The sequence below is a fragment of the Desmodus rotundus genome, chromosome 2 (assembly GCF_022682495.2).
Source record: "Desmodus rotundus isolate HL8 chromosome 2, HLdesRot8A.1, whole genome shotgun sequence".
Lineage (NCBI taxonomy): Eukaryota > Metazoa > Chordata > Mammalia > Chiroptera > Phyllostomidae > Desmodus > Desmodus rotundus.
The window spans coordinates 39,211,750-39,224,544 of record NC_071388.1 but is presented as its reverse complement, the minus strand read 5'-3'; the positions used below and the strand labels follow the sequence as shown (position 1 = coordinate 39,224,544).

At 39.8% G+C, this 12,795-nt stretch overlaps 1 protein-coding gene across 2 annotated transcripts; it reads right to left on the bottom strand.

Annotated features, from left to right (window-relative positions):
* Positions 1-371: 371 nt before the first annotated feature.
* ZNF639 (zinc finger protein 639) lies at positions 372-12,345 on the bottom strand. Of its 2 annotated transcripts, none has more exons than XM_024560669.3 (6): positions 12,176-12,345; positions 8,233-8,304; positions 5,366-5,434; positions 4,258-4,368; positions 1,844-1,978; positions 372-1,711 (listed from the first exon to the last, which is right to left on the bottom strand). In XM_024560669.3, the coding sequence occupies exons 3-6, from the start codon at positions 5,421-5,423 to the stop codon at positions 558-560; spliced, it is 1,458 nt and encodes a 485-aa protein (XP_024416437.1). In that variant the 5' UTR covers positions 5,424-5,434; positions 8,233-8,304; positions 12,176-12,345; the 3' UTR covers positions 372-557. The 2 variants fall into 2 exon arrangements, with proteins under 2 accessions (XP_024416437.1, XP_045054151.1); XM_045198216.2 differs by lacking the exon at positions 12,176-12,345 and adding an exon at positions 11,936-12,162.
* Positions 12,346-12,795: the final 450 nt, after the last annotated feature.

Here is a 12,795-nt window from a genome sequence, read left to right as displayed (position 1 = left end):
GAAAACTGGATCTTTTCTTCCTACATTGGCCTTCTGGTGTTATTAAAAGAATCACTCAGATGGAGAGCCTTGGGGATAATCACTGATGGAGAATGCAGAAGAAGGGTCTGGGTTCTTATTAATGGGAGTATCAGGGGACTTAACTGTATATCATGTTGCATTTGAGTTTTGGTACTTCAGTACTTTAATGACTTCATACATGAAAAACTAAACTTGTCTTGAGTTTTAAAAAGTTAATAGCACCTATGGTTATGGAAGGGAAACTAGTCTAGTATTTTCAGTACATTTGTTTCTTATCCATTCATGAAATCAGAACACATGCACAGAATGACAGACACCAAGAGTGGTTAAAACTATGAACTACCATGCACTGAAAGTATCATATTTTGGATATAATCATATACTGAAAAAGGTAGCAACGCCGAGAAAACCGGACAATTAAAAATCTAACTTATTAAAGGCAATTCTCATGAACTGTATTTAAAATCATCCATCTTAACACCTCCGAAAAAGTTGTATTTATTATTTTACATTAACCTTATGGAAATTAAGAATAATCAAGTTGTCTCGTGGACTGAAATGTGACTTAATAATTCCCTTTCATTTCCAAACCTCATCAAGCAGTCACTACATTTATGAGGCAAGTCAGCCGAATGCTTGAAGTCTAGATGAATTTTAAGATCTTCAATTTGTCCTGTTGAATATTCACAGTATTGACATAAATAAATCCCTTCAGATAAATGTGAATTTAAATGTTTGCAATATTCTAGCATACTTGAAAAGCCTTTGCCACAGTCATCACAAACATGAGGAAAAATTTTAGTATGTTCAATAGCAACATGTCTGTTAACATTTGTATGAAGTCTACTCCGAAAACCACATACTTGACAGACAAAGAAGTTTTTACATTTGTCAAAGGTAATTTTGCTCAAGAGGCTGTACTGTCCATGCTCTCCATTGTTATACTTGTCACTTAACTCTATTAATTTACATGCATGTTCATTCACCACGTGGCTATGCAAGTCTTCTGGATCATTTGTTTCGTGTTCACAGAACTGACACAAGTACTGTTCGTCACAGCTGTGCTCCTGGAAATGCAGGTAGAGTTCACTGCTGGAGGAGAACTGTACGTCGCACTGCTCACACCAATACAGGTGATCACTAAAATGGGTGTCTGCAATGTGCTGGCTGAGGTTCTCAAAAATTACCGTCTTGTAATCACAGTATTTACAGATGTATGGATCCTCTTCATGCAATTTGGCATGTTCAATCAGGAGCACGTTGGTAGAGAAACTTTCCTTGCATACTCGACACACATTTGAATCAGTACGCTTATGTTTCAGGATCATATGCTGCTTTAAATCAGAAAAATATTTGCTGTTGAACTCACAAAGTTCACATTTATAGAGGCCACTGCTATTAGCTCTCAGTAAAGGCCATTTCTGCTGGGCAGTCACATTCAGAGCTTGGCTCTTGTCAAGAATTTTGCAAAGTTTAGCTGGTGGCTCTTCATCAGTTTGGTCCTGGAGACTCTCAGAGGAATTGTTTTCTGTCTCAATATCATAATCTTCAGAAATTGCATGCACTTCTGCAGCAATTGGAACATCTTCAGCAGTGTGGACTTCTATAGGACTCTCCTCTTGAGTTTGTTGGTTGACTGATTCAGGTGAGTCACACTCCTCATCACAAATTTCAACATCAGCAGATTTATCTGAAAAATAAAGCAAGCCTATTATTACTATTACTAAGTAAGACCAGTTAAATAAATAACTGGCAAAAATATTGTATGATTTCTTCATTGATTTATAAAAATACGCAAATGCTACTACTTAGTTTCCCTAACCTGTAGAGAAGGCAGTGTGGTCTAGAATTCTAAGTACAGGACTGGGAACCAGATAGTTCTGATTTCTGTTTCTGGCCTTGATTCCATCTGTAAATTTTGGCAAGTCATTTGATGTCTCTGTATCAGAATCATCATCTGTAAAGAGGAATTTAGAAAAACACATTATTTATGTCAGAGTATTAAACATTAAGTAGTATAATATAAAGCACCAAATTTTTTAAGTATAATTCTGAGTTTCAACAGAAACTAAGGACTTAGATTTAGCCATGAGAAGATGCTACATATATCTTGTGGCTAAATCTAAGCACACAGAAAATCTGTCCAAACAAGCAACTGCTTCCATGCCCCATTTGGCCTAGAACACACACTTTTTAATGTCACTTAGGAGTTTTAAGTTTAAATTACTGAATTTGAATAAGCCTGTATTGTCTTAGCCCAGCCCCAATATTTCAAAGCTAGCATGGAGAAACCGAAATACAGGTCAGTAGAGAAAAATGGGCTTCAATCTCACATCATTGTTGTTTTCATAGACTTTATTTTCTAGAAGTTTAAGATTCACTGAAAAAATTTAAGTAATATAGAGAATTCCCACATATTCTTCATTTTCTCCACTATGAACATCTTAGCTATATGTAGTACATTTGTTACAATCAATCACCAATACTAGTAAGTTCTTATTTACTGAAGTCTATACTTTATCCAGATTCCCTTAGTTTTTAGCTAATGTCCTTTCTCTGTTCCAGGATCCCATATGACATTTAGCCGTCAAGGCTCTCTAGGCTGTTTTCTGTGGCAGTTTCTCAGACTTTCCTTGTTTTTAATGCCTATGACAATTTTGAGGAGGACAGATTTGCCTGTTGTTTTTGCATAATTCAACTGGGATTACGGGTTACTGGAACATACCAGAGAGGCGAACTGCCATTTTTATCACATCTTATCAATGGTACAAATGGTTAACATGATTACTGTTGATGTTGACCTTGATCACCTTGTTGAGGTAGTATTTATTAGGTTTCTCCTCTGAAAGCCACTCTTTTACTTTCCATACTCTGTGCTTCAGAAGATGGTCACAGTCCACACTTAAGAAGTGAGGATATATATTCCACCTCCTTGAGGGAGGAGGATCTACATCAATAATTTGGAATTGTTCTGTGTAAGAGATTTGTTTCTTCTCATTTATTTATTCAATCACTTATTTATATCAGTATGGACTCATGGCTATTTATTTTATACTTTGGGTTATAATTCATTTCCCCCCTCAAATTGTTTTAGCTTTGACTACTAGGAAATTTTTTTTAACTTCATTTTTGTATTTATTAATTTGAGAGAGAGAGAAACATTGACTTGTCATTCCACTTATTTACACATTCATTGCCTGATGCCTGCATGAGTCCTAACCAGGGATCAAACCAGCAACCTTGGCATAGTGGGACAATGCTCTAACCAACAGAGCTACCTGGCCAGGCTACTGGGAGCTCTTTCAATCGGCTCCTGTGCTCCTTTGGCATACCTGTAATGTGTGGGTGTGTGTGAGTACGTGTATGAGTTTTGAGTACTTCCTTATTTTCTAGAACAATAAGATGTTTCAGGCTCATCTTGTATATTTCCTTTCCCAGAACTAGAATCAGCTATTTCTTTGACAAGCCTTAGTTCCGTTCATTGGAGGAAGGAACCTTTGTTTCTTGGTATTAGAAACCAAGATCTAGGAACTAGATGTGCTTGCTGCTACTGGGGTGCCATTTTTTAATGCCTTTTCAGCTAATAGAACAAAAAATGTTTGTGTACACTGCCACTTATATATAGATACACCTACAAAAATTTCTTTATGTAACATCTGTGTCTCTATTAAGCCAAACATGAGTTCATACTGATGTCTCTGACTCTATATGATTTTCAATAATTTATGTTTCTGTGTCTGTAATAGGAGCTCAAGGGAACTGGAATTTTGACAGTTGCCAAGGAAGGAGAAAACAATCACAGTTGTTATCATTCACCCAATGCGCTAGAAAATTGAACTCAACAGAAGATGAAAGATGGAGGAAGACGAAATCCTTCATCCTCTGTTCTTTCCTTCCATTAGCCCTCCAGACCAAAATGTACAGCTGAGTGGAAGAACTATGTATAACACTATTTTTAATGTTTTACCATAAATACTCCAAACTCTGGGTCACTATTGCTTTGCCACCCATTCCTAGCCAATTAGAGTAGATTTAGGCAAATGTGTTTTTTATTTATGTATCTCAAATAATGTTAAAAATAAAAATTCACTTCTTATAAAAAAATTCTTGTTTTCTTACATTTAAACAAAGTTAAATACTTACACATTTTGAAATCATAACTCACCCACATTTCCAAATAAGCAAGAAATGATTATAATATTTAAAGAAAAAAATTTTGGAAAATATTAGATATACCTTTGTTGTCAAAATATTTTAAGTCTGGTTGTCTCATAGAACAGACACTGTAACAATGATCAGAAAAAATTCCATTGAATCCATCTGCAATTCTGCTTATTCCAGAGGAATCTGAACATAAAACAAAATTAAAAAAATTTCAGAGTAAACACACATACATTTAATGATGGCCATCCCTTTATCAAATGTATACAAATTTTTATAGTATCTATAATAAAGTAACAGTTCCCTCAAATCTGATAGCTTTTGTATTTCAGACCTGATATTAATATTGAGCTTTACAAGAACCACAATATATACAATATAAAATATAATACTATGAAGCACACAAAGATACATTTGTCTTACTGTCAGAACCTCACAAAATAAAAATATGCACTAAATGTGTTAACTACAAAATACACTAACTACCAAGATGTTCTATGTAGTGCAGAGAAAGCACAATGCATAGGAAAAATGGTCTGAGGACAAGTTAGGGAATCTGAATATAGTCATTTCAAGTCTTGCCGGGGCGTGGGGGGCAGTAAGCAGTAAAACAGAATTAATTTCCTTAGATATGAAGGATGTGTAGGCTGGGTGGGCTAATAGGTATGCCTGAGACTGTCCCAAGTACATGTATGTGATACATATTACAGATGGCCACAAGGACCTCTTCTTAATACTGCCAAGACAGTAGAGCTAACCTCAACCAAGGAATATAAAATTACACAATCAGAATGAAAGTTTACATTGCTGAATATATAGGATGAAGATGTTTTTCCCAATGACGCAAAATATCTTCCAACAAGGTTATTGTTGTGTCGTAGGCACAAGCTTGTGAAACCCATAGGCAAATCTGTTATACGGTGTAATTATGCATTCTTGGATGTTAAATTTTAAGTGTCAATAAACCCTGAAGTTGTGAGGATTAACTAATGTCTATAAGTTCTGATCAGTGCCCAGCACATGGTAGACAAAGAGTTATATTCAGAGAATTTATTTAAAATTTTCTCTTACCTAAAAATTGATCCAGATATCAAACTCTTATTTGATCATTTATGAGAAAATAGACTGGAATACAATTGCACGGAAATTAATCCATGGCCCAAATTTAAAACAATTCACTGACCTGAGTAACGAGAAGGGTGTAAAGTTTTCCTTTTTCTTTTTTTAGGATATTCATTCATATCTTTTCAATCTAAGAAAAAATGAAAAAAACTTAACAAATGTCACAAATGACTATTGGTAATAGTTATAAAAATTCCTCTAACCAAAGAAGTTATCGGCAATAAAAAACATCACCTGAAAATCTACTTCATAGGAGAATGTTAAAAAATGCCTATTTATATTTTGAATTTACTTTTATAATCAAGTTTCAAGGCAGGACACAAATTTCTGGGTTTTTTTCTTTAAAAAATTTTTTAAAATTAATTTTATTGATTTAACAGTGTTATTACAGCTGTCCTGATTTTTCCCCGTGTCCCCCTTCACCCAGCAAGAACCACTCCCTCAGGCAATCCCCTCACCATTGTTCATGTGCATGGATCACACATATAAGTTCTTTGGCAACTCTATTTCCTATACTATTCTTTCCATCCCCACGGCTATTCTGTAACTACCTATTTGTACTTCTTATTCCCCTCACCTCTTCACCCATTCTCTTCCTCCCCTCTCCCATCTGGCAAACTTCCAGTAACTAACTTCTTTTCTCTTGCTTTTAAGAGTCTCTCTTTATTTTTAACCTTCGGCCTTTTAATAATGATGTGTTTTAGAGTGGGCCTCTTTTCATCCACCATAATTGGGACTCTGTGCTTCCTGGACTTGCATGTCTATTTCTTCCACCAAATTAGGAAAGTTTTCTTTTACTATTTTTTCAGACAGATTTCTAATTTCTTGCTTTCTCTACTCCTTCTGGCACCCCCATGAGGCGAATGTTAGACCTCTTAAAGTTGTCCCAGAGGCTGTCTATATGATCCTCATTTTCTGGATTCTTTTCTTTTTGTTGTTCTGCATGGTTGTTTTTTGCTTATGTTCCAAATCATTGATTTGATTCTTGGCTTCATTCATTCTAATGTTTCCTTATAATTTTTTCTCTATTTCAATTAGTGTATCCTTCATTTTTTATGCTGTTGAGGTCCTCACTAAGTTCCTTGAGCATTCTTATAACCAGTGTTTTGAACTCTGCATCTGATAGACTGCTTGTCTTCATTTCATTTAGCTTTTTTTCAGGAGTTCTGATCTGTCCTTTCATTTGGGCATTGTTTCTTTGTCTCTTCATTTTGGCAGCCTCCCTGTGTTTGTTTCTATGTATTAGGTAGAGCTGCTTTGACTCTGTGTCTTGGTAGTGTGGCCTAATGTAGTAGGTGTCCTACAGAGTCCAGTGGCATAGCCTCCCCTATCACCCAAGCTGGGTATTCAAGGTGAGCCCTTTGTGTGGGCTGAGTGCACCCTCCTCTTGTAGCTGAGCCTTGGTTGCTGTTGGCAGATCAATGGGAGAGATTTACCCAGTCCAGTCGGCTGCAAGGACTGCCTGTGACCACTGACCACCAACCTCCACCCTCTGTGGAGGATCAGCTAGCTGTGCAGGGGCAGGGTGGTAGTGATCCGATGTGGTCTGTACACTGGGTGCACTAGCCCTGTGGTTTCCCGGGAGGTGCAGGCTAAGTCCAGCTTCCACCTGTGTTTTGCCCAGAGTACCCTGTCTGAGCTATAAAGCAATCTGAGATGGCTGCTACTTGTGCTGGGCTTGAGGATTCCCAGATGAAGCCAACCTGTGGCTCTAATCTGGCTGCCACTAGGGCTCACTGAAGCCAGCTGTTGCCTGTTTGATAGGAGTGGGAGCCAAGATCAGCCATTCTTATGGAAAAGCAGCTTGGGTGGGCCAGTAAGCTGGGTGGATTAGAGCCTCTGTGGATCTCCAAGGTGGGTCACACAGTGTTAGTCAGGTGGGTGGAATCTCAGATGTGGTACCAGCCTACCAGCTCTGGGTGGGGAGGGCTTAGCAAAGGGACAATGGCTTCTGCTTGCCCCGATGCCAGCCACTTTAGTATCTCTCTGTATACCACTGGTGCCTTTCAAGCTGCTTCCCCCATGTTGGAGCTCAGAGGGTATGAGTAGGTGAGTCCATGTGTGGGTTCCCCAAGAAGATCTGCTTAGGGCTCCAACAGCCTCCTCCACTGACTCAATCCCCACTGGTTTTCACAGCCAGAAGTTGTGGGGCCTTATCTTCCTGGCACTGGAATCCTGGGCTGAGGGGCCTGGTATGGGTCTGGGACTCCTCACTCCTAAGATACCCCTCCTGAATTTTTATCCACATGGGTGTGGGGCCAGCCTGTTCCACACCTGTGCCCCTCCTACCAGTCTGGATGGATGTAGTTTCTTCAATTCTGTAGTTATCAGATTTCCACTCAACTCGATATCGTAGTTGTCAGACTTGCAATTCAACTCGATTTCTGATATTTCTGAGTAATAGTTGTTGTACATCTTAGTTGTAATTTTGATGTGGTTGTGCAAAGAGACAAGCCATGTTTGCCTACATCGCCATCTTGACCAGGAGCCCCTGTTTTTTTTCCTTGCTGAGTTTGAGAACTCTTTTGCAACTGCTGATATAATTGTGAGAACTGGATAATTACAATAAGCCCTATGCTTAAATTATTTTTTTATAAATAATAAACTGTGCCTATGGCATTATACTAAGAATACAGGTACATTTCTTACGATTGGGAAAGTTTTGATACAGTTTTTAAGCAAAAGGTAGATATACTCCCTTAGAAAATATATTTTCACAAGTCTTTATTGATTCCCTGGCTTTCAGGAAAAATACTCACTACATACAAGTTTAAAATATAATTTCCAAGAAAAAAATGCTTTTCTTACTTAGAGGTCACTTTCAACATTCTATTGAGAACAAAACAGGTATGGCAACAACCGATGTATGATTAAATTCTCACGGACTGTTATAAAATTGACTCATTTGTTTTACCACATTCCACTTACTTGGTATAGTTCTTAATATGGAAGTGAGGAAAAATGAATTACAGGGAAGTTTTCACAGATGATAAAAAATTCCTGTAGGAAAAACATGGCAGAAGTCAAAATGCAGTTCATTTCTGAGACTCAGGAATACAATGGTACCAAGATCTTTAATCAACTGGGAAGTTATACAGAATTAATTAAAGTATAGTATTTTTTTGAACATACTGTACTAAGTACTTGAAAACTGTATATATATTGATAAATATGTGAGTATATGTAAATGTCACATTTCTTGAATTCATTCATCTTCTAAAGCTATATCTTAACACCAATAGGAACATAATTCTGCATTAATTTATTTAGCCATAATGAAAGCATATATAATGAAAGCAAACACCAAATCACAGACTTTTTACCTATTTAAGTCCTTACAGATTTACCAATAAAAGAATAATAATATCACTTACTATAACACCAAATGTTTACCAGGCTATGCCTTATTTAATCCCGTGATATGCAAAGTCCTACTCTGTTCTCTTCAAAATCATTATTATGTATCCTTTGTTGTTGATGTGGAAGCTGAGACATAGTCAGTAATAAGTAGCAGGGTTGGGAGTTGAACGAAGATCTAATCATTTTTAAAGCCTAGCCTTTGGAAACAAATAGGGAGATAAAGCGATCATCCCAATTCAAGTACCATATTTTGCCGTGTATAATGCACACCCATGTTTTTGGTGCAAACTTTCAGAAAAAAAACTTTCAATTTTTTAATTCAATCATTTATTTATTTATATCTAGATACATGTTTTTTGTATTATAAAGGAATTTTAGCATTTATTTTTGAACATATTATGGTACAAGAAATTTTATGTAACATAATTACAAAACACAAGAACAGATACAAGGTATTTCAGGTACTACCCATATATAATGTGCATCCTTATATTTCCCCTCAAAAATTTGGGCAAAAATGTGTGTATTATACACGGCAAAATACGGTAATAGATTAGTGTTTGAAACATAATTACCTCTTCCATTTCAGATTAGTGTTCTTTGAACTATAGTAGTGGACAAGTATGGAGGGTCAGAAAAAGAGGTTTTGTCTACCAGCTTTATACACTGCTTTATCAACAAGGTGATTGATATACATAGCAGGTAGAACTTTGCATCATTACTAAGAGCACTTCATTTCTAGTGGTAAGGAATTGAGGCGCACATATTATTTTTGCTGCTTCACTAAGTTCTGGGTATATTAGCACCATAGGTGATGTGAATACTTGGTAAAGACACTGCTTTTCAGTTTACTAAGCACTGTCCTAACCGTTATTTTATTTATCGTCACAATCCTGTGAGCTACATAGGAGCTACTATCAAGCCCACCCAATATTACTGATGGGGAAACAGACTCAGTAAAAGTCAACTAAACTAAGTGGCAGAACCAGAGAAAAAAATGTATGTCTTCTGAGTCCTGGTTTTTGAACTAACTGTGTGAGTAAATCTTCATTGCTAATCTCTGCTACCAGCAAGTTACGTCTTGCTGCCAGTTGTTACTCAGCCACCAATTGGGAGGAGGGGAAGGGAATCACCCAAAGAAACTGACAACCATGAGATACACAGAAATGATACCAATATATAAAATGCCTCACCTAACAAAATAAAGAGCATTTCCTGAGCCTATCCCAATCAAGTGCATTAAAAAATCAAAGAAAGAAAAGCTGTTTCATATTTATGTAATAAACCCAAATTTCAAGACTTATTCCTAATACTTCTTTTGTACACTTCCAGAATTTATACAGCCAAAAGCTTTACACTTCATGTTCTAAATGCTTTACAGGTATCAGGGAGAATACTGAAAACTGGCAGCCTAGCATGTTAAAGTAGCCTCTTTTTACTTCATAATATACTTCAAATTCTTTCTAACATGAAGAATAAGAAATAATATAAAATCAAGCATGGCATTAACAAATTTTTTAAAGAGATCTTATTTATTTATTTTTAAACAGAAAGGAAAGGAGGGAAAAGGGAGGGAAAGAAACATCAATGTGTGGTTGCCTCTCCTACGCCCCCTACCGGGGATTTGGCCCGTAATCCAGGCACGTGCCCAGACTGGAAGTCAAACCAGGGACCCTGTGGGTCACGGGCTGACACTCAATCCACTGAGCTACACCAGCCACGGCAACATGGCATTAAAATTAATGTTGCAACCTGGTCTGGATTCAGACTGTCAGGTGAAAGAAATAGGATCACCTCGATCAGAAATATGTTTGACTTCTACTTAGGGGCTGAACAATATCCGAGCACTTATCAGACCTCCTTACGGCAAGACGGTAAAATGTCCGCTCAAGACCGAAAATGCTTACCATCCTTTATTTCAGCAAATGTTTTCATGTGCTTTTTGTATGCATAACTGCCCAGATGATGACGTTTGGCTTTTACTTAGGGATGTCATACAAATATTTGCTTACTAATCCTCCTCACATGCAGAAGATTCTGAATCACATGGGACAATCACCCACTACCCCTTCCTCACTTAAAAGCAAACTACAGATATAATACATGTCACTGCAGAAAAAAATAGAAAAGTGGTTTTAAAATTAATCAAATCACCTAGAATCCATTCACCCTGAAAAACCACTGGGGTGTATAGACTTCTAGATCTATACCTAAGGTATACATTTATTTACATTTTACTTTCACAAAAAATGAGATCATGCCACAACGAACACTCATTTTTACAAAGCAACTTACAAAATACATATCAGCATCTTTCCACCTCTTTTTTTTGACAATAAGAATGTCTAGGTACAAAACAGACTTTACATAATAGATAGGCACCTAGATAAAATAGAACCACATTTTTTAAAGGCCTTTCATGCAATGTAAATATTGTCTTCCTAATTGGTATAAAAATAAGACAAGCACTTATAATAAACAGCTACATTTTTATACTAAAGTTTTAAAAGCACGTTCTTTCCCGCCCTCATTTAAAAATAAGTATATGTTTTCCAGCGTTTAAAAGAATTTAAACACAAATATGTTGCAGGAGAGATTGAATCAGAATCCACTTATGTGTCCAACTTAGTGTCCATCTTTGCTTAAGTAAAATCTTTATGTCTTTGCAAAGAGATAAACTGCTTTGAATTACTCATGCCCGTCCGTTGTATTGGAAACAAAACAAAAACAAAACCAAAGGGGTGTATAAGGGCCCTAAAGCGTGGTGGCTTAGACTGCTGGCTGGAGCCTTGAGCCCCTGGACAGACGCCCGCTTGCTGCGTCTAACCCCGTAACACTGGGATACACTTCCAAAGGGTCACTAAGCCGCCTGGCGGGGCCCGCGGGCCAGCGTGGCAAAGTCAGGCATCCGGAGCCCAGATGCCGCAGGACATGCGCGGCCCCTGCCGCCTCCACCCGGTACCACGCACAGCCCCACCTAGGCCCGATAACTAGCGGCAACTCCCAAGCCCAGTTACTAAAGGACCATAAGGGGGAAAGCAGTAGAGCGCCTAGGGGAGCCTGGGTGGCTGCGTCTTCAACAAGGGATGAAAATGCCTTCGGGATGGGGGAGGGGACCGCCATCCCGCCATAAAACGAAGGCAGAAGGCAGCGTTTGGGTTTAAGAGACGCCATCCGTCTTCCCTGGACTCCCCCATTGGAAGTTGCGCCCCAACACCTCGTCCCAGTAGCAGCCCAGCGCAGGGCCGGCCTGCCCCTCCCTCACACTCACCAGTAACCCGGGCCGCAGCGCCAGCCCAGGCGCAGCCTCACTGAGCCGGCAGCGGCGGTGGCGCTCGAGCGCGGGCAGAGGGGCCGCGCCGGACGCCTGCGGGGCACACTGAGGCGGGTGGTTCCGCTCAGGCCCTCTCCCTCCCCTGCGCTCTGCTGGGCGCGGTGACCAGCCAGCCCCTCTCCCTCCCGCACACCCGGCCAGCCAGGCCCCAGGCCCAGGTTCAGTGGCCACACTCACCGCCTAGCTCCGCGCCTGCGCTGCGCACCTCAGGGGCCCGTCGGGAGGGCGGGGAGGTGACGAGGTGAGAGTGGGGGCAGGGGATCGGGTAGCTGGGCCGAGCAGCGCTTCAGGCCTGGGAGGGACCACCCGCCTCTAGCCCCGGGGGTGACCCGGCAGCCTGCGCCCCCTACTGGTGCTTGTGCGCCGCGCAGGCCCCTCCTGCGCTGGGCGCCGCCCCTCCCTAGCCAAGCGGGTGATTCCACCCTAGAATGGCTCCAGGCAAGGCCGCCGAGGGAATTACCCCACCCCTGGAAAAGTGGGAGAAGCGCTCCGCTCCAGCAGCCCCTTTCCCACCCGCCGCCTCCAGCCGACAAGCGAAAGTGATCTTGCACGGATTAGGCTAGGCACGTGGCATTTGAAACCCCTGTGAGTTGTCAGCAGCCTGCCGGGGACAGCAAAATGGGCAACCCCACGTCATGGTTTTACTGATTTCGTTAAAAAACCACACAGGGCAGGAATGCTGTCCACCGGCCAGGAGGGCGAACACTCTTGAAGCCCATGAGTCCTTATAGGGCTTCAGCTGGAATCCTTGATTCCAGAAATCTTGGTGGAATTAATATGAAATCATAGGGAATGGA